General features: G+C 38.3%; 1 protein-coding gene across 13 annotated transcripts in view; it reads right to left on the bottom strand.

Annotated features, from left to right (window-relative positions):
- The window catches only part of LOC117288206 (CLIP-associating protein 1-like), a 101,779-nt gene that overhangs the window by 40,310 nt on the left and 35,104 nt on the right, over nucleotides 1-26,365 (bottom strand). For 6 of the 13 annotated variants that reach the window (XM_033768958.1, XM_033768964.1, XM_033768967.1 and 3 more), the window contains exons 10-23: nucleotides 21,378-21,421; nucleotides 19,297-19,362; nucleotides 15,862-15,885; nucleotides 13,267-13,348; nucleotides 12,852-12,916; nucleotides 11,399-11,491; nucleotides 10,133-10,278; nucleotides 8,158-8,293; nucleotides 7,596-7,666; nucleotides 6,213-6,350; nucleotides 5,281-5,457; nucleotides 4,667-4,734; nucleotides 2,629-2,787; nucleotides 1,281-1,301 (exon numbers count right to left, since the gene is read on the bottom strand). In XM_033768958.1, the coding sequence (XP_033624849.1) occupies nucleotides 1,281-1,301; nucleotides 2,629-2,787; nucleotides 4,667-4,734; nucleotides 5,281-5,457; nucleotides 6,213-6,350; nucleotides 7,596-7,666; nucleotides 8,158-8,293; nucleotides 10,133-10,278; nucleotides 11,399-11,491; nucleotides 12,852-12,916; nucleotides 13,267-13,348; nucleotides 15,862-15,885; nucleotides 19,297-19,362; nucleotides 21,378-21,421 (1,290 nt within the window). Of the gene's footprint in view, nucleotides 1-1,280; nucleotides 1,302-2,628; nucleotides 2,788-4,666; nucleotides 4,735-5,280; nucleotides 5,458-6,212; nucleotides 6,351-7,595; nucleotides 7,667-8,157; nucleotides 8,294-10,132; nucleotides 10,279-11,398; nucleotides 11,492-12,851; nucleotides 12,917-13,266; nucleotides 13,349-15,861; nucleotides 15,886-19,296; nucleotides 19,363-21,377; nucleotides 21,422-26,127; nucleotides 26,183-26,365 lie in introns of those variants that run through there. The other 7 variants (XM_033768969.1, XM_033768970.1, XM_033768960.1 and 4 more) reach the window with 7 other exon arrangements.

Here is a 26,365-nt window from a genome sequence, read left to right as displayed (position 1 = left end):
TTGCATTTTGCCAACTGGTGCGTTTACCACAGCTACCTGTACATTACATGAAGCAAATACTACATGTACTTTCAAAAGCAAAATGAATACACAGAATTTGAACAACAAACAACATATAGAATAAGTATCTAGCCTACTGTTCTATTCTTAAACTGAAAGAGCCTACATTTGCTAGCCGACAGGCCCAATAGACCCATGCATTTTACTTCAATTTCATATGTCCTGAACCAGTGTTTTCTGCCACTACTGGGGCACCTTTAGTGGGCTTGCATACGGACAAGGCCATGTCCTGAACCGGTGTTTTCTGCCACTACTGGGGCACCTTTAGTGGGCTTGCATACGCACAAGGCCAGGGCCCAATTTCGTAAAGCATGTAAGCACAAAAATTTGCTTAGCATGAAATTTCTTCCTTAATTAAAACAGGAATGCCAACCAAATTTTAATTTGTTGCATATTGTTTGTTACTGGCATTCAGCTGTTGTTTGCTAAATCCTGAAAATCACGTGGAAACTTAGTTGGTAATCCTGTTTTTACCAAGGAAGAAATTTCATGCTAAGCAAATTTTTGTGCTAACAGGCTTTATGAAATTGGGCCCATGTCTAAAAACGTACACTGAGCCCGTGTTTTCAGCATCAGGCCATTAAATTTACAAATAATAGTGGGACAACACTGGAACAGAACACTTCCAAGTGGCTTTTTCTTCAATTTCTGGCTAGACTCTGGCTAATCTGCGCTCTCTGGTCACTGAGAGAACTTGGATAAATAATTGACGCTTTGACTACATGCACACATGTTTATGTAATTTAGCTCCCACAAAACGAGCTTCAATTTGCAGCAACAGAAAAGTATAAAATGTACATGATCTGACACATCACTTGTTAAGGGATTATCTCTAACATCCCCCGACTCCAACCCGTGAATAAGTCACACAGCTCCTGTATCAATCAATTTGGTGGTAACAATTGTTTCAAATTTGTGCAATCTTACCCCATAAAACTAAATCAACACATAACGAAAATCACAATTTAAAACATTGCAACATTGACACTCGGTTTTATGGGAGACGGATACGCAATCAATTTGCTCCAATCAATTAGGTGCGAGACAACTGTTTTAAGTTTGCGCAAGTCTTACCCCATATAACTACATCCACACATAACAAAAATCTAAGTTTTTAATATTGCAACATTGACACTCAGTTTTGTGGGAAACGGATACGCACTCTGTTTTTTGATTTTTTAGACTACATGTATGAGGGCGCTTAAAGGTTAATGTCACACCTCGTTTTCTTCCTCCTGATCCTGAGTAATTAATAAAACGATGAAAAATGACAGGCAAGAAGAAAGAGAAACAAAATTAGCAACTTTAAATGATAATTATGGCCCTTCTCGAAACGACTGGATTTGGCTTTGGATTCAGCTTCAGTCTCCTTTTCTCATCTGAAACCCTGAGCGCGTGCGGAAAGCACGCACAATTTGTCAAAACAACCGCCGAATCCGGAGCCGAAGCTGTGGTTTCGAACAGGGCCTATGAGGAATGAACTGAAAAGAAGATGGTGGTGAATGGAACGAGAGATTTAAAGATTTAAGCCTAGTTCATACTTTCTGCGAATGCTTTGTGCGAAGCAGATTTTCTTACATCACAATTGAAAAACCGGCACGTACCGATTATTGCGCCACCAAAATTCACTTCGCATTATCATAAAGTATGAACCAGGCTTAACACTGGTAACCAAGCCCGTTTTCATAAAGGCAGTGAAAATAAATAGTTGTATTTAGCACAGAGCTAAGTTTCTTCATGGATTTGAGGCACCAGTCCAAAAAATGTAAGCACATTCACATTTGGGTGGGGTCGATTTCCCAAAGCACTAAGATTCATCTTAAGATGAGTTGTCAGTATCACCGTAGTGATTTGTATTGTGACATCACACTTTGCTTAGCAATTAGGTTTGATTGTCAGTTAAGATCAATCTTAGCACTTTGTGAAAGTTTCCTCTCATCGGCTTTTTGAAATTGGGCTTGGATTGATGATAACAAAAATATGTCTTTATGTACGTCAAGGTACATGTGCATGTACATGTAGGGTCATAGATTGGTACATTGTAAATTCTCCAAAAGATTGATGACCATACAAACTTACTTGGTGAGAAGCACTGCACCTGTTGATGTTATAAATTATGTTGAGAACGGGTTCCCTTTGTAAAATATGATTTGGATAATGCTTTCACCCCAAAACAGTTGAAACTGAGAAATGATTCATGCATGAATCGATTCTCCGATTTCCGAGGGTTGTTGTTTGTTCGCAAAGGCTGCAGCTAGAGGTGCAGTTGGTACCTACTGTCAGTGTATCTTTCCTAGTAATGTTGCCCATAAATCATCGTTACGATGACAAAACACCAACCTATGACCCTACCTTTTAAAATAATTAAACACAAACTGTAAAAGTAAAAAGTTATTCATGTATAACAAAATGTTAAAATTCAAATAAACATTAAAACAAGTTATGAACATAATCATGAACAGAACTCAAACAAAACATGAAAGTATCAGAAAAACATACAACACAGAAATGAAAACAGAGAGAAAATGTCTGCAGGCAAACAATATAATTAGAGCATGCATTAATTACCCAGCAAATTTTCCCTAGATGTCGACTTGGATCGGGGCAAACGGGCCGCCATGCCCGCAGCGCTCGTGTTGGACGCGTAACGAGACCGTGACCTTGACGCCGCTGCCAGGTTGACCTCGCTGCTTGACCGTTGACCCAGGGTTGAGTTTTTGGAGCCATCTGCGATGAGGGATGGTGGTGGTGGTGGTGGTAGTGGCGTGGTGAAGATGGGAGATGGTGAGTTTAAGATGGGGGGGAGCGGGGTGGCATGAAGAAAGAGTGGGTGAAGGTAGGGCAGGCGTCAAAAGCAAGAATGACATCGATGAATTCATGATGACAAAAGCAGCAGTTATTTACACAAGTTAAGACAAATCATTTGCCATGGAGGCATTGCAACAAAACAAAGAGTTATTAGAATTTTTTTGACAACAAATGTTTATTGCAACCACAGCACATGTGCAGAAGATGGGGGAAAAAAAAATCAACAACAACAATTTAGAAACAATACGCAGGTCAAGAGAGAACAAATAGAACATGGAGACAGTAGCGACACGATTGTCAATGATTCGGACAGGGGGGAGAGGTTGATATGTTGACAAAAGGGATGACAGGAAAGAAGATCAGAAGGTTCCGTACAGGATGCAAAAGGGGGGCGGGCAATGTGGTTGGAACATCATGATGGGTGATGGAGGTGAAATGAGGAATGGTATGATGGTATGATTACAGCGGGATGGAGGTGATGTTTAGACGAATGAGAAGAATCAAATCAAACAGTGGTTAGACACCAGGGCTGTGTCAAGATCAAGTTCAATACAGCGACCTGTGTGTTAAGTGAAACCACCCTCCCACTTGCATGCCTATCAGTGTTGTAGCCACGGTGGACGGTGCCGGGCGAGCCTGCCCAGAACTACAAAATTTGCCCAGCACTCAAGAGCAAAAAACACTGTGCTTCAACACACAGATTTCCCCCAGACTGCACTTCAGTAATGATGGCCCCATATCTAACCATGAATAATTTTGTTGAACTGCTTGCCCTTGGTGGACTTTATTAGATTTAGAGCCCACCTATAAAATTGGTCTAGCTACATGTACAACACTGGTACTGATGCCTACCAGGCCTTGATTTTTTTTCTTACAAAAAAAAGGGGGGGCACAGCAATTTTCATCTGTTAAGAGGGACTACTTCTTTGAGGACAACTTTAACTTGTATTAAAACTTTGCAAAGGGCACCGCAACGAAAGCACAGGGCACCACGACAGTTGCTGTGGGTGCCGTGGGTTATTTTGAGGCCTGGGCTACGATGCTTGGTTTGTCTTCATGTGCTGCCATGTCTGTTAATACATTAGAGTCATACCTGTTAACAGCCATCACCAATTTTAAACAATTGTGCACCATTTCAGAGAGAACAGAAAAAACTTGACAGTTTTGCTGAGACATCATGTACAGACACAGTGAGAGTAAAGATTACAAATAAAACCTAATAATTGTCCTTAACAGAGACAATTTTCCAGTAAGCGGTACAAGAGTTTTACCCACTTTACTAAGCAGGTAAAACGATTTAATAACCACTATAAAATAGTTTGAATAGTATTAAAATGTATACATTATGAATAATGCATGACGGTTTCCGCACTGCTTATGCATAATGCATGAAGAATGCTGTCAGTTGCTTGAACATTTCATGCATATGCTTTACAATGGTTTTGAACAACAATGCAGAATATCTATGTGTGTAAGCTTCACTCTGGTTTTGCAAACTCTTGAATAATTTATCCTCATGAATATGTATGATGTATAGCTGTATATTTTAAGCAAAACATGTACAGCTCAAGTAATATGCATCAAGTCTGGCTTATCGTTTTTTGCATAGCTCATGAATAATGTATTACTGTATGTTTCGTGTACGCTCATACACATACATTCTTCTCAAACTTTATGATTTTTGTTTAGTTACATGTATTTTCGCACAGCTCATGATTAATGCATGATGTACGCATATATAATTAACTGAATATTCATGAACAATGCATAATGCATGAGGTCACTAGTTTGAACTTACCAATTTCAGTTGTTTTCCTTCTTGTTGATCTACTGGCATAAATTGATCTTCTAGGTAAAGTTGTTGAACTGTCAGACAAATTTGAACAAAGTACAAAACTGTAAGAACATGTCGAGATTGAACCTGTACTGGATTTTGAAAATAAATGTTACTAGATGTTGTGCATGTGGGCAGGTTGGGACAGAATAATACTCAAATGTCTTTTAACAAGGCTTTCTCCAATGTTAATTCCAGCAGTACTGTAACTAAAGAGTGAACATATTAAAAAAAAATCTTTCAAACTCTGTTTTCTTAAGATTTCACCTTTACAGGGTGCCTAATGATTTATAACTGGCCACTTTGGAAGCCACAACTTCAATTTTGGCTCTGACTTACATGTAGATGTAGGCTCCATAATGTACATCAATGAGAGATGGCAACATTTGCATCTTGCAATCTAGGAGATTTTGTACAACTACCAAAGAGATAAATCAAGAGGCAGGGTTTGCGGTAGCACCATGTGTAAACCCTTTTGAGTAGATTTGATTCTGAAAAGAACCGGTGGTTGACAACTAAACGTTTCTTTAATTGAGCACACCGATTGAGATAATCGACTATTCTGAATAGTCCCTTACTTAACATTCTCTTGTGAGCCTGAGCTCGACGCCCTTGACAAAGACTTTGAGCTGAGCGATCCCGAGCTGGAAGCAGAACTCATTTCTCCCTGTACGGCTTTCTGCTTGGAAGGATCGAGGGACTGAAACAGCTTGTCAGCATGCGATCGGAAATGCTCTGAGAACTTCCAGAAGGCCCTGAAAGGAAGGAACAAGTTGGTTATTAGAAAAACAGACAAAACATAGAAAGTTCAAAGGGGGTGTCGTGGCTTAGTGGTCAAGCGCACTGGACTCGAGCTCTTGTGTTTCTGATCAGTTGTGTGTGGGTTTGAGTTCTGTTCTTGACACTTAAGCATACATTTAACACTATTGCTGCTTCGTCCTTCGGATGGGACGTAATGATGTAGGTCCCGTGTGCTGTGTAATGCACGACAAGAACCCAGTACACTTGACATTAAGAGAAGGGGTTCGCCGGGAGTTCCTGGCATGGTTTGCAGCATTAAGTTTGCACCACAGCACCTTGTAACTGGTACATGGTGCTACAATCACACCAAATGAGTCTTGTAATTCCAAACATAGCTACATGTACTGTTTCTTTAAAATCATCATTAAAAGAAAATGTGCCAATTGTATTTTCAATAAACATTGGTGATTTGCAGTTACGATCAATCTTAGCTCTTTGTGAAATCCTGGGTCGACAAACGACTCATTTTACTTGATCATACATTATTACATTTGCATAATGAAATTTCTGACAATGGCCCAATTTCACGAAGCTGTTAGGGTGAAAACACCACTTAGTAACTTTCTTTGCAAGGCAAAACAAAGTGTGGGGCACCAGTAGCAGGAATGTAAACTTTTTAGAGCTGTGGCTGATAGGTTTCTGCTAAGTTTTTTTGTGCTTATAGAATTTGTTTATAAAATTGGGCCCTGATCTTGAGGATGTGACTTACTTTCTTGCAACCACTCTGGTGTCACTGTCCGGGTCCTCGATGCCCTTCCTCAGACACTCTGATAAGGTGTTGACGTGTTTCTCCAAAGGATGGGTCTCCCAATCAGTTAAGACGTTCGACAAAAACTGACAGCTTTGTCTGTTCACAAACAAAACAAGATACGAGCAGAATTAACACAGAGTAAGTAGGATTTGAAACGTTTGCATGGTGGAAATACGATATGGAAAGGTTTGCGGTAACACCTTGTAATGACTATCTCTAAATGAGTTGGGGGTGGTTCTGAAAAGAACCGTTGGTTTCAACTCGACCATAGGATCGATTAGTATGCTCCAGAAGACGTTCAGAGCATACTGATTGAAACGTCGAGTTGAAACCAACGGTTATTTTCATAACCACCCCCAACTCATTTAGAGATAGTCATTACATGGTGTTACCGCAAACCTTTCCATAACATTGTGTAGACCATTGTAACTGTAGGAAGTAGCTGGTCAACTTGTGGGTACAAAATCTCCTTTGTGTAATGCACTTTGTATGCAAGCACCCTGGTGTTGTTTTGCTATTATCAATATCATTGTATAGGTGCTTGCAACTGGCAAGGTTATCCGTTTCCAAGGAAATGGTTTGCAACCAGAAAATATGTATATAATAATATATAAAAAAATAAATAAAAAAAAAAAATTAAAAAAAATGATAAACAGTAAACCATTCACCAAGTTTGAATCTTAGTGTGTAAGGGTCTTGTCAGACGGAGGCAACTTTAACAGGCAAGAGAGGTGTTATTATCAAACATTGTTAGAAACGATACCCTTCGGGGTAGTGTGTAGTTTTAGAGAAAGAGGTAACCTTTCACCTTTGCACAGGGTCTTGGGTTCGAGACCCAACCCGAGTTATATGCCTGTGATTTGTTTTTATAGAGCGTAGGAAAGTATACAGTGCTAACACATTGTCGTAAGGGTAAAACAAAACTAACATTCTTTATCACAATGCAAATTTAACATCTATTCAATGTTCGTGTATAGACGATGTGACCTGTGACATCACATGTTAACAAAAGTGCCACAGAGCCTGGACTTCCTGCAGGCATGGTTTGTACGTACATGTAGCTCAATTGAAGAAAACAGAAAATCTTACACTTGATGGAGATTGCACTGTCTAACTCTTATCAACTTTTGATATGATGAAAGGGGCACATCTCAAAAATTGTCCAGCTTTTATTTTCATAACTCTTGGTTTCATGTGGAAATTATGACACAAAATGTAAACTTTCCCATAGGACCAGTGTAGTATATTACATGTACCTGCCAGAAAACTCAAAGAATGTACAAGGTCACACTTCTTGTAAACAAAGTTCACATGGTCTACATGTATATAAGCAGTACTTACCTCCTAATTGCGACTGACTTAGATGTGATGTTGGTTTTGAAGATGGGTATAAGCCTCGATGAATGATTATACTGGGGGAGAAAAGATGCAAACATTTCATTAAAAAAGAAATCAAGTTATTAACTATTGGTTGGGTTGTTCGCGTGTTTGAATTAGCACTACATCGTAACAAAGAAATCTTGTTCTCTCAAGACTTGGGACAGAGTGCTCTGTACATGTCTGTCACAGTAACCATTTGCAGGGTTATACATGTACAATGTATGTGCATGAATTTTTACCAATATGCAAACAAATTAAAACTAATTACTAATTTCATAAAAATCATAAAAATAAAACCATTTATAATGCACATTTAGGGCAAGTACAAAACCTTGTTTCAATTCAGCATCCTTTGGCCAAACTTCCAAAACATAGGTCCAGATTGCCCCCCTAGTTTTAAAACGGAGGATTCACATTTCTCCATGGAGTATTGTGAAAAGGGCTATACATGTAGATCTCTTCTACATTAGGAGAACCAAGTACAGTGTACACCAACAAATTACTGGGAATGAAATCTACGTACCTTCAATATAATACTAAGACAAACACTACCGGACGTTGCCATGACCTTGGCACTGTTCTGTAATAACTGAAACAATGAGGGCAGCACCATCTCGGCTACGTGGTCAAACTGACGACCAAGTTTTACGGCAAGAAATCTGTAAAACAACAACAAAAAGTTTTACGATACCAATTGCAATGGAAACGCTAGACCAGGGTTGGTCTTGAGCATGTGATTTTTTTTTTCCATCACTAGCTTTGTTCAAAGCTGTCCTCTATAATGAGGACTGCGAAAACATTTCCTATTACTGATGTGCTTACTGATGTGCCGCTGTGCCATGAGCATCTCAATATGGATATCAGCCATAGAAACAGAACCCGGAGAACACTGAGTGTCTCATTGTGCGTGCAGTTTCGTTGTGAGACACTTTTTATGGACGTGCGTACGTCATTTTTTTACGCGTGTATTGGCAAAATATACAGTGACGTCAACATTGACCAATGAACACAATAGAAACAGTCCTTGTGCTCTGACATCTTGCCATTTTTGCCAAACACGCATGTCACGTGATGCTCATTTTGCCATACACGCGTGTCACGCGATGATAGTTTTGCCATACACGCATATCGCGCAGTATCGATATGCGGCATCAACAGACGACACAGAGGGTGGCCGAGCTCAGCGTTCTCTGGGTTCTATTTAAATGATATCAGCGCATTGTACATTTTAATCATTATTAATATTATTATCACCAGTCGGATTTACATTGTAAAGGACAGTTTCAGGAAGACAAAATTCATAATCTCAAGTCTGTCAGCTATAGACCTTTATCACGGTGTGGTCATCTTGATTTTACTCCATTCCAACTCTGTGTAACCAAACTGAGGCTGGACAAAATAATAGTCTGGTGCCATGCGCAATGAATTTTAGCATTCACTACTGTTATTGGAAAACAGGGAACATGACCAGTATGGTGACAGCGTGATAAAGGTCTATGGTTCTTTATCGTTAGCATTTTAAAGAGCCCTTGTATATGACATCACAAGCTCAATTAGCGCTCTCACTGACGTAGAAGGGAGAACAATCACTGGCCGAGAGTTATGCGTTCAACTTTTCTTGCATAAATCATCAGAGAAAAAACTAAGCTAAATGCAATTCCTGAATGGGCTTCTTGTAATCAGTGGAGCCAGTTTGTGTGCCGTGGGCAGGGCTTACAGTGAAACAATATAATAATATTGAAGTCTTATATAGCGCACGCATCTACCAAACAAGAGGTATTCAAGGAGCTGAGTGTATACAAACTCTCAGAAATGTATGTGAATGCAGTGACAAATTCAGAGACCCAATTATGTAGCAACTTATAAGGGTTTACAAGGTGCTACGGCACATACAGCAGCCACAGCCAGGAACACCGGGGTGAACCCCTTCTCTTTTTGATAAGTGCACTGGGTTCTTTTACATGGAACCAACGGCTTTACGTCCCATCCGAAGGACAAAGCAATGGCGAACTGTCTTGCTTAAAGGGAAGGTACACTATTGGTATTTGTCATAGACCAGTCTTCTCACTTGGTGTATCCCAACATAAGCATAAAATAACAAGCCTGTGAAAATTTGAGCTAAATTGGTCCTCGAGGTTGCGAGATAATAATGAAAGAAAAAACACCCTTGTTGAACAAATTTGTGTGCTTATACATGTAGATAGGAATAAAAGGCTTCTAGCTAGAAGTCTTTTATTATTTTAGTGAGAAATTACCTCTTTCTCAAAATCTATGCTACTTCAGATGGAGCCGTGTCTCACATTGTTTTATACTACCAACAGCTCTCTAATGCTCGTTACCAAGTCAGTTTTTAAGTTAATATTTGTTTTGAGTAATTACCAAACGTGTACCTTCCCTTTAAGGACACAAGTATCACACTTACGGACACGATAAGCACAGTCAGTGACAGTATCAGAATTCATGGACATTTAAGAGTGTGAGGTCGGTGAGTAACTTACGCCAATGTGATGCAGGCTTCCCTCACAACCTGAGATCTGAGGTCTTTAACTGAGAATATAAAAGCCTCCTCCATGGAGCGTAGGCAAGGCAAGAAGCAGTCATGGTTAGGTGCTCCGGCTATGAATAGACTTCTCACTTTCTTGAGCTGTGAATAAAGACAAGAAAATCTAATGGTAAAGAGAAGATATATTATGTTTAGTAATAACTTTGGTAAATTTAATGGCATTTACAAAAACTTACTTGTTTTGAAGTACAGCAGCTTTCCATAGTATCAAGTATTTTAAAGAAGCATTTTACTTTGAAGCAATGTGGTAGGGGAAAAGGCATCAGTTTTTAACCCCCAAAATTTGAAACTGAGAAGTGTTACTGATAGTGTGGAAGCGTCGTGGCTGAGAGGTAAAGAGCACCGAAATCAAACTCTGGTGTTACTGATCAGCAGAGTGTGGGTTGGAATCTCAACCTGTGTCACTTGTGTCCTTGAGCAAGATACTTAACACCATTGCGCGGCGTTTACACGTAAACCTATTGACCACCAACATGGAGAGCTTGGCATCAGTTGCCGCGTGTGACGCGCGTGCAAGGGGTCAATATAAGACTTGGATATTATAGTAACGTTTCCCAGATTCAGATGGAGGTTTCCAATCTTGGATTATTCTTCCTGTGTGGACATAGATGCTCCTGGTCAGGGAGTTGTGCAAGATACTTTACCAGAGTTGCTTTGTTCTCTGGATGTAATACATGGGTTGCCGCCATCTTTGATGTATTAACAAGGGAAAAGCCTGTATGCACTTTGCGTGACTCAAAGGTAGCTCTTCACGCATGCACAATTCATCAAATGTGACCATCCACCACCAATAGGCTGTAAAGTTGCACTTGTACATTGCAGAGCCTATTAAATTGTTTGGGTTTTCAAGAAATCTTTGAGAAATCTGAATAAAAAAGTAGGTGGCTTTGAGAAATCATAACTTCGTCAAGAAAAGTCTGATTTAAATGTGGATGGTATCATTTTGAAGCTGATTACACACTCTCTCCAAAAATGCATTGAGCCCATAACAGTAAAAGTGTCAACTTTACAGCCCATTGGTGGTGGATGGTCACAAATATGGCGGCCGGTGACGCCTATTGCAATCCATCTATATTAACCTGTAGCCTATGATTGGTACAGATCTTGAGAAAATTCTGATATAAGGAAAAATTGCAAAAAACATATCCCCCATCATTTGCCAAAAATTATTATTATTATTAAAAAGTTGTCAATGACTTACAGTATTGGTTCTGATTTCCCAATCAATTTTCTCATCCTTCAGTATCTCGGTGATTTTATTCAGATCATCCTCCAGTCCTCTGTTGTTGTAAATCTAGAAATAAACAACAAATACAAACAAAAAGTGTTATCAAATTTAACAAGTCATGAAATAATAATAAGAGTAATAATATTCAAGTTTTACATGTATATAGCGCATGTATCTACCAAAACAAGGTACTCTCAGAAAGATAGGTTATTGCAGTGATGAATTCTGAGACCCAATTATGTAGCATCTTTTACAAGGTGCTACCAAACTTGTTCCAAGTGGGGTACAAGCTCACTGAGCCATCTTTTACTTCTCTGTCAAAGAATGTCTCGCTTGGATCATAACCCTTGCAATTTTGACTTGGAAACATGCAAATATATGGGATATTTTAATATGCCACTCTGGTCTGTGTTGGAGGCTACGCAGAGCACGCTGCCAAAAGATGCATCAAATCTTAAAGGAACACATTGCCTTGGATCGGTCGAGTTGGTATTTGAAAAGCGTTTGTAACCGTTTGTTATAAAATGCATTATGATTGGAAAGATGTTTTAAAAGTAGAATACAATGATCCACACAAATATGCCTCGAAATTGCGTGGTTTTCCTTTTACCTCGTCGACTAACACGGTCGGCAATTTATGGGAGTCAAAATTTTGACTCCCATACATGGCCGACCGTGCAAAAGGAAAACCATGCAATTTCAAGGCATATTTGTGTGGATCATAGTATTCTACTTAAAAAATCTTTCCAACCATGTGCATTTCATAACAAATGGTTACAAACGCTTTTTATATACCAACTCGTCCGATCCAAGGCAACGTGTTCCTTTAAAGCCCGGTCACACAGGCCTCAATAACGAGAACGAAAACGAGAATGATAACAATGCACGCCCTCGATTGGTTGAATGAGCGTAGGCATATCCTGCGTGGAGCAATTCAACCAAAAGAATGCCTGCTCTTTGCGTCGTTTTTGTTATCGTTTTCGCTATCGCTGCAGTGTGACTTGGCCTTTCACATAATTTTTTGTTTATGCTGGCATAGTGTTTCAACAACAAAAGATCCACAACTGTTTTGGTGAAAAACATCGGTGGCTGCCAAGTAAAACTATATTTAAGAGATTGCTCGGAACTACATACATGTACAATGTAAGTGTACAAAAACACAATACTACAAAGTTGTGGAAGTAAAAAAATTTGCGTTAAACAAAGACAAATTTAATAAAACAGGGGTTGAACCAACAACATCAAGTGCCGGCCCGGCATTCTACCGACTGAACTATCTACATGTAGTCCTGTGTTGGCACACCCCTTTTGGTTTTTTCTTTGTTTGGAGGTCCTTGGTTAAATATCCTGCTGTAGTCAATTTCTCATTAAATTTTTCAAAGTTTACAAATTTGATAACTTGAAGTGTAATCTGAAATGAACTTACTGTTTGGGTAGGTACTTCCTCAAACGCACTGAAGAAACTGTCTTCATCGACAGAGCCTGCTGGACCTGAATTACACACAGGAGAAAATAAGAGAACCATCGGATTTACAGCAAACGGCTCCCTCTGAAGTTGCGTACATGTACATGATTTTGAGGTCCCGAAATCAAGCATCTGACAAGGGTGTTTTTTCTCCCATTATTATCTCGCAACTTCGAAGACCAATTGAGTTCAAATTTTCACAGGTTTGTTATTTCATGCATACAGTATGTCGAGATACACCAAGTGAGAAGACTGGTCTGTGACAATTACCAAAGGTGTCCAGTGTCTTTAAAGACAACAACAAATAACCAGTGAACTAGATCAAATTTTAAAAACCCTTTATGTTTATTTTTAAAAAATAAAAAATTTGTCATACTTGCGGAGGAAGCTCTACTGGAACTCGGTGTCTTTCTTCCCAGCGTGCTTGTCGCTCTCTTGCTGTAAGACTTTTGTCCCGCCTGGAGAAAGGAAAAAAACACATCTTTTAGCAAGGGCGTACTTCCGTCACAAAGAAAGCTTAGAAATTTCTGAACTGGCCACACAAAATAAGTACACAAGCCTCAATAACTTTCCTTGTGGTTCTCCACTTTCAAGAGCTTTTTTAGTGCTTCTTCTGCTAACACAACATTTCTTCTGACACCACCATAAAGGTAAAATCTACAGGAACGAGGTACAATAATTTTATATGATTTCAATAAAAAACAAATTTTTAAAAGAAATAAATTAGCAACGCCGAACTGAATTAAAGGCGAACTGAACAGAACATCTGAAATATAAGGAGGTTATAATTTTGGAAGAGAAAATTACAACCATGCAAAAGGAATGGAACAGAATGATGGAGAAAAACAGATTTCCCAATCAACATTTGATATACATGATTGGTGACAGTTCACTCTCTTATATTTTGATACCTGGGCCCAATTCCACAAACCTGTTAAGCAGAAGTTACTGCTTAGCAAAAGAGTGAGTTCGGAACCAGTGGCAGCAATGTCAACTTTATGAAATTTTGGCTGGTAAACTGTCTCTGCAAGGCAAGATTTTGGACCAATTCCATAGAGATACCGTAACAGTCCCCATTAAGCAACTGAAATAATTTATATCAAATAATTTCAATTTATTTGAATGGGAAAGACAATGTAACGTTTGAAATTAAACTTTAAAGCGTGTTAACAACTTAAGACAAGTTTTAAAGAAGTTACATAGAAGTGGACAAGATTAAATACAGAATCAAACATGCTAAACACTGTTCCACAGATACATGTACATTGTAGCTTAACAATAAAATTAAAATCAAAATTCAAATTGCTGCTTTGCCAACAGCACAATAACACAATTAGGCCCATAAATTATACCTCCTGCTGCGCCTTTTGGGGCTGGAACTCAAAATAGATGCTTAAAAACAAGTGTTCCAAATGTTTATTTGAAGCAGCAAATGTTTTTGTGTGATTTGACCACCAAAATTGCAAATATGGTACTGGTACTAGCCCTATATAGGACTCTTTCTCTGTACACAAATACAGAGTCCTAACTATTAAGGCCCGTTTCTGGGGCGCAAAATTTTCAAAGCTTCATAACTCAAATCTTACTTGCAACAAGCCAATAAATTTCAACAGATTCACATTATATGGCGGCATACATTTTTCTGCGGTGGGTTTTGGTGGTTATATATTCTTCACAAATCCGTCATTTTCATGAAATAATGCAGCTCCTAACCCTAACCCTAACCCTATGAAGATAACCAACTGCCAGATTTGTATTTACATTCTGCTTTGTGCAACAAAGTATACCAAATCAACTGACCTTGATGGCACTTTCTTGCCTGTATGTACCTTATACCATGTACTGTACTGGCAGAGTTCTTCTCTCATAATAGCTAGCACATGAATTGAAGTTGATCTCCCCCCCCCCCCAATAAAAAAAAAAGGATTGTACAAATTGTGGTTTCTTTTAATTATCAAATCATGAAGATAAAACCATTTCACATTTCCCCAATTTGCACTGTAGGGCTTAAAAAAGCAAAAATAAACACCAAGAAAGAAACAAATTCTGAGGACCTCATTTCAATTCAGCGTGCTTAGGCTAAACTTTCAAACTCCATTATGTCCCATAGATTTGAAAGATCCCTTATTCGTACACATGTACATTTTACAAATCAAAGTACGATGTACTTCATTCTTGTTCAGATGTTGGGCAACTGCAGCAACTGGATTCAATAGTGTTGAAATACATGTAGTTAGAGCCTTTTAAAATGGCCCTTGTTGTCAAAACACATGAACTGAAAGTTAGACTTGTTGCACATGCAAAGTTAAGCGATGCACAAACAGCAAGAAAAAAGCAAAACATTGTTCACTTTTAAATATAAAATTTACAAATTTATATCAACTGTTAGTAATGGGGTAGTGTATGTATGAACAAACTGTAAAATTCCCTCTTCACGTTGCGCAAAGCACCTCGCCATGAATGTGACAAATTATATGAAATTTATGGACGAGCGGATTAGTGCATTGGACTCAAGTTCTGGTGGTTGTGGGTTCGAATCCTGGTCATTGCACTTGTGTACAGTGTACTTGAGCAAGTCACTCTAATTTACTTCTCATCACCCAGGGGTAAATGGGTGTCTGTGAGGGCACAGATGGTTCTTGTGATTGATTTGGCTCAGTGCGCTACATACTTAGCAGCACAGGCTGTATATACATGTAACAGGCACAGGCGATAATAACATTTGAAGCGCACATTTTGTGCATTGCATTATATAAGAGTTGATACTATTATCATATTACAGTTTGTCCAAACATCATTTCCCCCCTCCGTTAGTATTTATGCTTAGTACGTGTATTATGAAATGTAAACATTTAATAAACTGGTACATTATATACAATGATCAAGATATTAATTACACTGAACCAAAATCAACTGAAATTGAAGGGTTATAAAATAAGATAAAACAGTGAACAAGAGTAATACACTTTACCTCTTCATTTTCATACAATGTGTCCTTGGATATGGAAAAATGATCAGAATTATGAATAATGGTGGTTGAAATGTACATAGAAAACTGATATGACATCCACTCAAGCTGGGACAGTATGATAGACTTTTCGGCTGGACCAATGATAACAGATTAAAAATGATGTGGCAACTTTTTGGTGTTATGATAATTAGTATTCATTTTTGCTACTGAAAACAGGATACACGACAAAGATGTCGGAGGCATGGTACAAGTCAACGAATTTTTGTGGAGAAGAAAAAATAACAAAGTTGAATTTGAAACTTTGCATGCTGAAAGAATAACTGAGAAAGGTTTGCGGTAAAACCATGTGAATATCTCTTTTGAACAGTTGGTTTTAAAAAGGATCGGTAGAAGTAATTCAGACTTGGGAGGAATGACACTTTCCAAGATGGTGGCTCCAATGGCCTCAATTAGCTCATGACCTCACAATGATTGTTTGATTGGGCTTTTTGCTTCAAGTTGCCATTCTGAACTATTTATTGGCAACTGTAGTCAGTGCCAGTAGTAAACTTGCTGGCACAACCACATGTAAATCTCTTTTGATATCGTCTCCAAAAATGAGCAGAGTAAACTGTTCGAAACGTTGAGACCACACCAGCTGTTTTCAGAGCCAACACTCCTCACGAAAGATTTGTACACATGGTTGTACCTGCAAGTTCATTAAGTAGTAGTTACTTCTTACTACTCACACCGTGCAATGCTGCAAAAATCATTTTAAAGTCAGTCTTGGTCCATAGTGCAGAATGCCATGTACTGTACATGTATGTCTAGATGTAGACCATTAGAGACTAGATGTCTGGTCTAACTGGTTTATTTATCAAAGAGTATTACATTTCTAAACAGGATGTTGGACCTTTGTACTTGAGAGGTTGCCATATTTGTCCTAAGAGACACTGAATTTGAATGTTTATAACATGATTCACATGATTTCATTGATCTTTATGTAATCTGAATGTGGGATGGCAAACAAAACATCACAATAAACCGTGCGAGTCTCGCCTTACGTATTTGAAAATTTTTGGGGACCAAGTTGGTCCAACTTACAATGCGCGCATTAATAACAAGTTCCCAATGTTTGAATAAGTGGGAGACTTGCACAGTATACAGAAAGAGGTATCGTGAATACCAATGTACACAGGATACCAGTATAGACCCTATGTATTGACGACATCCAGCCGCCATCTTAGAGATGCATGTAAAAACCGATGATGAAACAATGGGATGCCCACAGATTTGTATGCATGGCGCACAGGATGGGCTAATGAGCAACCCCCTTTTGACCTCTAGGCGGGGGAGCCCTTCTCATGTGGCACCTAGAGCCGCATATGGAGAGAGTTGCGCCAACTTTCAATTTTAAACCATTTTGTGTAAAAGAAAATCGCATTGGCGAATACAGGGTGCCAGACTAGTATGCCGATTGGTTTGTGAAAAGATCAATGGTTGTGCTGCATTTGGACCAAAAATGTCATCCGACAACCACGTGACCGAAGAAAACTGGTCCCTCTATGTCACAACTCTCTCAATACACAGCTCTGGTGGCACCGTCAAAGCAAGCACAAAATAAATTCCAACACACAAAATGTACACTTAACTGGAAGGAGATGTAATATAACAACAGCAACAGTTTACCGGAATGCACGTATTTGATAAAAGAATGTTAATCAATCTTACTGCTTCTTTTTTAGTACTGCACAACTGTGCACAAATAAATGATACTGACAAAACATGTCATCAATTCAAAATAAAGACAACAAGTACACAAATGGCTCGAGAACAAATAAACAGTGAACAAATCTGTGAAAAGAAAAGTTTTTAATTATTATGTTAGGGGTCAATTAAAAAAAATGTTGATGATGTGATGGGTTCATGGACACTTGAGCTTGTAAATTTTTATTTCTACAACATTCTACAACATTCTGCAGGAAATGTATGAATAGAACACAAGTTTCCATGTGGGGAGTAACAATCGAGTGCAAAGTGCTGATTCCATGCAATGTGCAAAATTAAAATGGTTTAACAATTACAAATTTTTCTAACAATAGGGCTAGATAGGTCAGTTGGTAGAACACTGGCACGTTAGTCCGAAAGTCACAGGTTCAAATCAGGCTCTTTGTTCAAACCCCCCAAGATTAAATTGGTTAAAGTACGTTTGTAATTTAGTGAGTGGTTAGTTTTCAATGTTTTACATGTACATGTAGTACAACCTCACAAATGACAGAATCTCGAGATATTGCAGTAAGGGTGCAAAAAATTGTTATTACACTGTAGTTTCAGTCATACATGTATGTGTTTCTAAAAAGCACTATCAGAACTGTAAGACTGTGCTAAAATCCACCATGTAAATTCAGATATATTTTCAAGGCAATGAAAAGGCAGTACATTTACATGAGCATAGCTACCATCGTACTGCAAAAGGGAAACATATTTGAAATACTCAATAACTGTGCTTGATGAGGTAACCAGTCTATCTTGTGAAAGGTGCAAAGTTAAAATAATATAAATAAAAAAATGAAAATGTTTTAAACTCCATGCTACACAGGAATGCATATTTTATTCTAAAGCTCCGACTTCTCTCAGCTGATTCAATCAAACAGTTGAGATCAACTTGTAAAAATAAAATAAAACTCTGCATTCATGTTGTCGGGGAATGACATGAAGGTAAGTGAAACAGGTTATACATTAATGTGGAGGGGGTAATGAGATGGTGAGATGGTTTCATGATGTGGCAACTGATGGCAAGACTCTGATTTTAGGGAATTCGTATCTGCATCTCCAAACAAATCAACATTTATATCAAATGTTTGCTTCCTTTTCACATTCATTCTACATTGTACATTTATGGATGACTGCTAACTGGTAGATAGACAAGAGCATTTTCAATGTCCAAACAATGACACCTTTTCGAAGTACTCTCCATACAAAGGTACACTACAAGTATGTACATGTATTATACAGAGTTGCTAGAAATATTTGTAGACACTATTTTTCCTTTGTTTTTTCAGCATCAGCTGATTGCGTTTTTGTAAAACAGGTTTTCAGATACAGTTTTTCTCAAATATGACTTCATTTCAGAGGGGAAATATTTGATAGAAAAAATTTGGTTCTAAACTTTTTTTTATAAGTAATATAAGATTTCAGTCTAGAATTTGACATTGAATTGATGTTATAATCCAGTACCAATTCTTTATAACACCTTTGTTAATTTTAACATCTCTGGACAACCCTGTACTCTTACCACATGTACATGTAGGGTAGCACTAATTATATCAAAGGTGTCTCATACTCACAGGAGACTTGCCTACAGATGCAGATATGGAATTCCCCAACTATTAATGATCCATGCATGAATCAGGGCATTGTACCCCCTGAACATTGGTGTTAGTGTTAAATGCTCACCTCAGCAAAGCTAGTAACAGCAGAGGCTTTAGTGACAGCACTTTTCATTTTGCTGTTCCAGAAGGACTGGGAAGGACGTCAATGAGATTGTTAGATTGTTAGATGACAGTGATCATATCAGTTAAAGGCAGTGGACACTATTGGTAATTACTCAAAATAATTATGAGCATAAAAACCTTACTTGATAATGAGTCATGGGGAGCTGTTGATAGTATAAAACATTCCGAGAAACTGCTGCCTCTGAAGTGCCGCACTTTTTGAGGAAGAAGTAGTTATTCATATATTTGATTTTGAGACTTCAGAATTAGATTTTGAGGTCTCGAAATCAAGCAAAGCACACAACTTCATGTGACAAGACTGCTTTTTCTTTCATTGTTAACTCTCAACTTCGACGACCAATTGAGACCAGTTTTCATCGGTTTGTTATTGTATGCATATGTTGAGATACACCAAGTAAAAAGACTGGTCTTTGACAGTTATTACCAATAGTTTCCAGTGTCTTTAAACACACACACACACACTCCGTGCACGCACCATGTGTCCACCGCATTCCATTTGAATAGAAAACGTGTTTGCCTCAATCCATAGAATTTTTGTCAATTTAGTTTTTAAAGAAGACCTACATGAAGCAGCGTTCTGCCTTGCAGGCCAGGAATTTCATCTTTGAGAGGGCAATGGCATTTTCATTTTGCAAAGGGCACTAACATTGTAAAAAATGGAAAAGTCGATCATAAAGTTTTAATAAAGGGGCACCAGGGCAACAGAGGCCATGTCCTCCTTAGCCTATGAATAATCCCAGGCCTGCCCTTAACAGTGGTCTGCTGGCCAAATGCTAGTTACATGTACACCCGAGGACCATTAAGAAATCTGTCCAACTAGTGAATTTTGAAAGAACTAGTGATTTTTAAAATATGGACTACTGAAAAAGCTGGCGGACAAGTGAAATGACAAGCTACATGTATAACAGGTCCTACTTTTCGTTGACCTACACACACTGCCATGTAGTTTATGTATACATATTATGATAAAGTAATTTTGTTTTTCTTAACACATTAGTCTATTTTAAGCAGTGGCATACAACTTTCTTCAACATAAACTGATGCAACCACCCCAAGGCTAAAAACAGAATGTAGACTTCAACATTTTTTCAAACTGGTTGGATAGTGAAATCAGGACATAGGCGATGGTCATTTTCTGCTATCATGTTAAAAGTTGTGTAGTATTAAAGATGCAAATGTGTGTTATTGATGTAAGTTCTATTAATTTACAATGATTTACATGCTTCATATTTTGGCACAAACTCATAGAGCTGCAGGGATAGATAATCTTGCCAAGAAATTGAGCCTCGAAGCGTTAAAAGTAGCGGAAACCAGTCACTTACAAACACCATGTAGTGCTCAGGGCCAAATTCCATAAAGCTGCTAAGCTGAATAGACCACTCAGCAAAATTATGTCTTTTCTTTACAAAAAGAAACATGAGTCACATGTCGCAACAGTGTTAACTTTAAAGGCAGTGGACACTATTGGTAATTACTCAAAATAATTGTTAGCATAAAACCTTATTTAATTTTCCACAAATTTGATTTCGAGACCTCAGATTTAGAAATTGAGGTTTCGAAATCAAGCATCAGAAAGCACACAACCTCGTGTGACAAGGGTGTTATTTCTTGCATTATTATCTCGCAACTTAAACAACCAATTGGTTTCAAATATCCACAGGTTTGTTATTTTTTGCAGATGTTGAGATACACCAAGTGAGAAGACTGGTCTTTGACAAATTACCAATAGTATCCTGTGTCTTTATGGACTTTAGGCTGGGAACCCGTTTCTGCTGAGCAATATTTGTCCGTGCTTAGCAATTTTTATTTGATTGGGCCCAGGCTGTTAAAAAATTGTGCTCAATGTGCAGTAAAATGTGTTCATCTTGCAGCTCTATGACAGTGGCTAAGCTCTACATGGCAACTACTGATTATTTGGAGCGTTATTCATTGGCATAAATCCGGGCAAGTTTAGAAGCAGTTTATTTGTGTTATCGTCTGCTATAAGGTTCGATGATAGCCAATAACCATACATGTACTTACGGTTTTACTATCGGGTTCATCTCCTCCAGAAGATGGCTTTTGAGCTGTAAAAAAGAAAAAAAAGAAAAAATTGTGTAAATAATTCATACTTTTCTTGATTGTACTGCAATCATAGAGCAAGGAACAGAATACTTACGTATACATGTACATGTTGCACATGTACACAAAAAATTGCTGGAAGGGAAAAAGACTGGTTCCTTTACAGGTACTTGATTATTGGCATTATATATATTGTGTGATAAAGGATACAAGACCAAGATGGCTGCCCAGAGGTTCAGGGAATACACTGTAAGGCCGTGTCAGAATTGGCGACTTCGGCTATAGCTACGGCTAGGGCGCGCGCGTCTGCCATTCTTCAACACCGACAGACGCGCTGATCTAGCCGTAGCTGTACCCAAAGTCGCCAATTCGGACACGGCCTTAGTTATAATCTACAAGGTGTTGAACTTAACCTTCACATCAGAAAATGTACAATGTACATTGTGCAATATACCCCATGTACACAGTAGGAACTTACATGTACATGTACATGTACACATGTACATGTACATGTACATACATTGTATCACGTTTTTCAATTCAATACAATTCTATTTAGTTCATCAGAGTTTACAAAAGTGAAATTTGTTTCCCTCTGTGCACACAATTAAACATTCAATACAGACTACAAAGCACAATTCATAGATTTCAACGGATGGCCCCCCCCAAACAAAAAAAACTCCTTACCAGAATTCTTCTCACCAGAATTCTTCTCACCAGAATTCTTCTCACCAGAATTCTTCTCACCAGAATTCTTCTCACCAGATTTCTTCTCACCAGATTGCTTCCCAAAGGAATTACGCAAGAACGCAAATCGCTTCATATCGGCAACTTCAACAACTTCCCAAGACAAGATGAGACAAACTCAAACCAACAATCCTGAAGACAACTCGTTGGTTCTTACAATAGAAGTATCTAATAATGGCGCATTTTTACACGCTGCGCAGACAGACCCACACGTACAACGCAAAAAAAAAAGGAAGACATAAAAACACAAAGTCTCTCTGCTAACTACTACGTATTCAATAACAGGAAAACCTTGTTATCCTCCGCAGGCCCTGAGTCATCGTCTTTGAATTACGATCTCCCCCTACTCTGCAACCAAATTAGTTTGCCCAGCTTTAAAACCCCACCGTCAACAACATCACCCACGATGAACATTCAGAATTAGGGTGTACGCACATGTTTGCAATTACACCCCACAAACTTGTTTTGTGAGAAAATGATTGTCTGGAGTGTAAAAGACAATGTTTTACCCATCCATTGATTGTTTTTTTCCTTCCATTGTTTTAACTGTTTTTCAATGTTTAAAGAGAAGGTACATGTATTTGTTGAAGAGCCTTATGCCCCAAAATTTGAGTCTGAGAAGTGTTACTTACTTTCAGTGCAGTGATGTTTCTCAGATTGTGTAATCCTAATCCTTTATGATAATTATTCTTCCCACAGGGACATTTTGCTCCAGATTTTCAGCAATATCTCATTAAAACTCAGGAATGAACTCAAAATCGTACAGACCACATAAAATCTAAAATGTGACATAAGCTTGGGCGATACCACGATATTATCGAGTATCGCGATACTAATTTGGAAACGATTTGGTTTTAATCGAAGAATCGATATATATCGGGATATATCACGATATATCGCGATATATTGCGATATCGATTAAGTATCGCAATATTGCGATGTATTTCCTAGCTGAGACATCTTGCACCCCATAGGTTTGGAGTAAAACCAGAAGAATAGGTCATTAGAACACCTCTCTTATGCTATGACTGTCTCTTCTACAACTTTCACTGGGAGTTTGAAGACTGATGATGTCAAATTTAATTAATCGCGATTATATCGAATATCGCGATATATTGTCGGCCGGCGATACAATCGTGATTAAAATAAATCGATATCGCCCAAGCTTAATGTGACATCGAACAAACTTTTTTAAATGTTGACAAAAATTGCTCTTTATAAGAATATCAAACACAGTTGGCATTTTACATCGTAAGACTAGTTTCAGCTGTGTAAAATTGACCCCTGGGCACTGTAGTTGTAACACGTCACCTCTCCATTGAAATACATGTTTGTGATCCATAAAATAAGAGTACATGCTTAAAATTATTACATGATTCTTAAACATGGTGAATGTCCTTGTACATTAAACATCATACAGTGTACATGTACATGTATGTAGATTCATTGTACTGTACATGTACATGTAAGTGCATTGTATACAAAAAGCAAGACTTAAAGTCACATGGAAGTGGTATTTTTTCCAAATAAAGCTTTTGTCACTAATATATATATGTGTTTTGATGAGTGGAACGTGAATAAACTGTTAACTAAGGTTTTAAAAAATCAGTTCGTATGTTATTTACAAATTTAAGAGTAGACCCCGACCCGAGAGGGCGCTGTTCGTGACGTCAATCGAGGCAGACTTTGCCTGTAATGCGTAGAGTAAACACAATTGCAAAGTACATGTACGGACCAAGTCGTGAGTTTGTACGTTTCAAAAAAAAAAGGAAAAAAAATGTTTTTTTCCGGCAATGCCGACCAGCCTGTGTATTGCTGCTGAATGCAGAAAAACACTTTTTGAAATGTACCAACTCACGACTTGGACGTACATGTACTTTGCACGTGTGTTTACAATACGCGTTGCAGGCAAAGTCTGCAAAAGCGGTAGGCGGAGTCAGCCCCCCAAACAACTTTATATATTATTTAAACATATAAATCGTGATATACAATTACTAAAAAAATTGTTTTATTGTTCGTAAGCATATACTCTTATGTTTGAAAGAAAAAAAATTCTATTTCCAGGTGACTTTAAAGGCAGTGGACACTATTGGTAATTACTCAAAATAATTATTAGCATAAAACTTGTTGACGAGTAATGGGGAGAGGTTGATGGTATAAAACATTGTGAGAAACGGCTCCCTCTGAAGTGCCATAGTTTTCGAGAAAGAAGTAATTTCCCACGAGTTTGATTTCGAGACCTCAGGTTTAGAACTTGAGGTCTCGAAATCAACCATCTAAATGCACACAACTTCGTGTGACAAGGGTGTTTTTTCTTTCATTATTATCTCGCAAATTCGATGACCGATTGAGCTCAAGTTTTCACAGGTTTGTTATTTTATGCATATGTTGAGATACACCAACTGTGAAGGCTAGTGTTTGACAATTACCAATAGTGTCCACTGCCTTTAAATGCGTCATGCCAATGTAGGTCAACTGCCGCCAACCAAAACCATCAAAACCTTTACCGACTACCAAGCCTTGAAAATTACTAAATCAGATTGTCCTGGCTTAGAATGACCGCCATGGGCAACCTCCTCATCCCCCCCCCCCCCAACAACTCTAATAACAATTGAATTGAGAAATGATAATGTCATATTTCAGATAGCAGCACTTAATTGCTTTCACGTTTTTTCTGTCTGCCTGGCTCGGCACATGGCGCTACCTCTTGAAGTCGGCCGATGTGCCGGGGATCCAAACACTGTGTTATGAATCCCAGATGATGAACTGTGTGGTTTTTGTGATCATCCAATCGTCGTCTGATCTTCCTGATGCTTTTAGTGGATTTATAATGCTGGTTAAGATGCACTCTGTGCGGTGAGTATCGGTATGTACTGTGTAGATGTACCACCACCTCGTAGTATTGTATATTTCCAGCCTAAATGCTTGGGCCACTTGACAATACCCACTACACCCCACCGACCCCTGCGTAATGTTGCTATCATTAGATTTATTTGTTTAATTAAAAGGATGTACACATAAGTTTGGAAATCACTAATTAATGGCAACACAAACAAATGGTTAGAAACCTATACAGCAACTTCCAATGGTATAAAGTATTTTGAGAAATTTTGTTTAAAGGAAAGTTACAGAAATGGTGAAGAAAAACCGTGAAGATCACAGATTTACATAAAACTTACACGGTCTAATGACATGAATGATGATGACAGTAAGAAAACATCCCTTGAAATATTTCTGTCTGAAATGTCATATTTGATGAGAAATAAATAATCTAATTTCTCATTTGGGGTTTATCGCTCAGCGAGCGTTTTATTCATTTTTATTTTGGCATCGATGCAAAGTAAAATTTTCACTAAACTCTCGTGACCCAGATGGCCAATCGATCTCAAACTTCTACAGGTTTGTCAGTTTATGTAATGGTGGATTACCAAATGTGCTTACACTACCAGCAACCTTTTTGCTAGCAAACCCAATTCTGTAATGTTCCTTTTAGTGTTACAAGAATTTGTACAAAAACAATTAATGTTACTTGTTCCTCTAACTAATAAAATGAATGTAATGTACACTCACATTACATTTGTGACGGGTCAGGGTTGACTGGATATGAACACCGAACTCAAGATCTGGTGTATCTGATCAGCATGGTGTGAGTTCGAGTCCCGGTCGTGACACTTACAAGCAATACACCTGACCAATATTGGTGCAATCTTCCAATATGACGTACATGTACATGAAAAGCCGTGTATGATGTAAAAGAACGGAAAAGACTTGATCGGAAGCATTACACCACAGCGACATGTATACTACATGTACATGGTACTACAATGTACATGTATTTTCATACATAAAAATGTAGCTCTGCATACCTTGCAGGAAAAATATACTGATATGCCCGTGGAGGTGTGATAAAGCGCTAAATAAGAATTAAGTATAATTATTGATATTAATATTTACCATTACTTACAGTGTTTTAAACGCGGTATCTTACTAGCCCGGTAAGGCATCCTCCAATCCTATCAGATCCTCTTCACGTAAGACGCTTGCCCAAACCTCACCAACTGAATCATCCCTCCAACTTCCAAATGAAAATAACGCCTCCAACGTAAAAAAACAACCACCCCCCCGAAAATAGAAAGAACAAAAATAACGTCTCCTCTGTGGTCCTTGGTGGAAGGTGAAACGAAGGAGCGTTTGTTTATTCC

The sequence above is a fragment of the Asterias rubens genome, chromosome 3 (assembly GCF_902459465.1).
Source record: "Asterias rubens chromosome 3, eAstRub1.3, whole genome shotgun sequence".
Lineage (NCBI taxonomy): Eukaryota > Metazoa > Echinodermata > Asteroidea > Forcipulatida > Asteriidae > Asterias > Asterias rubens.
The sequence above is the reverse complement of the archived record's forward strand: the minus strand, read 5'-3'. Positions and strand labels throughout refer to the sequence as shown.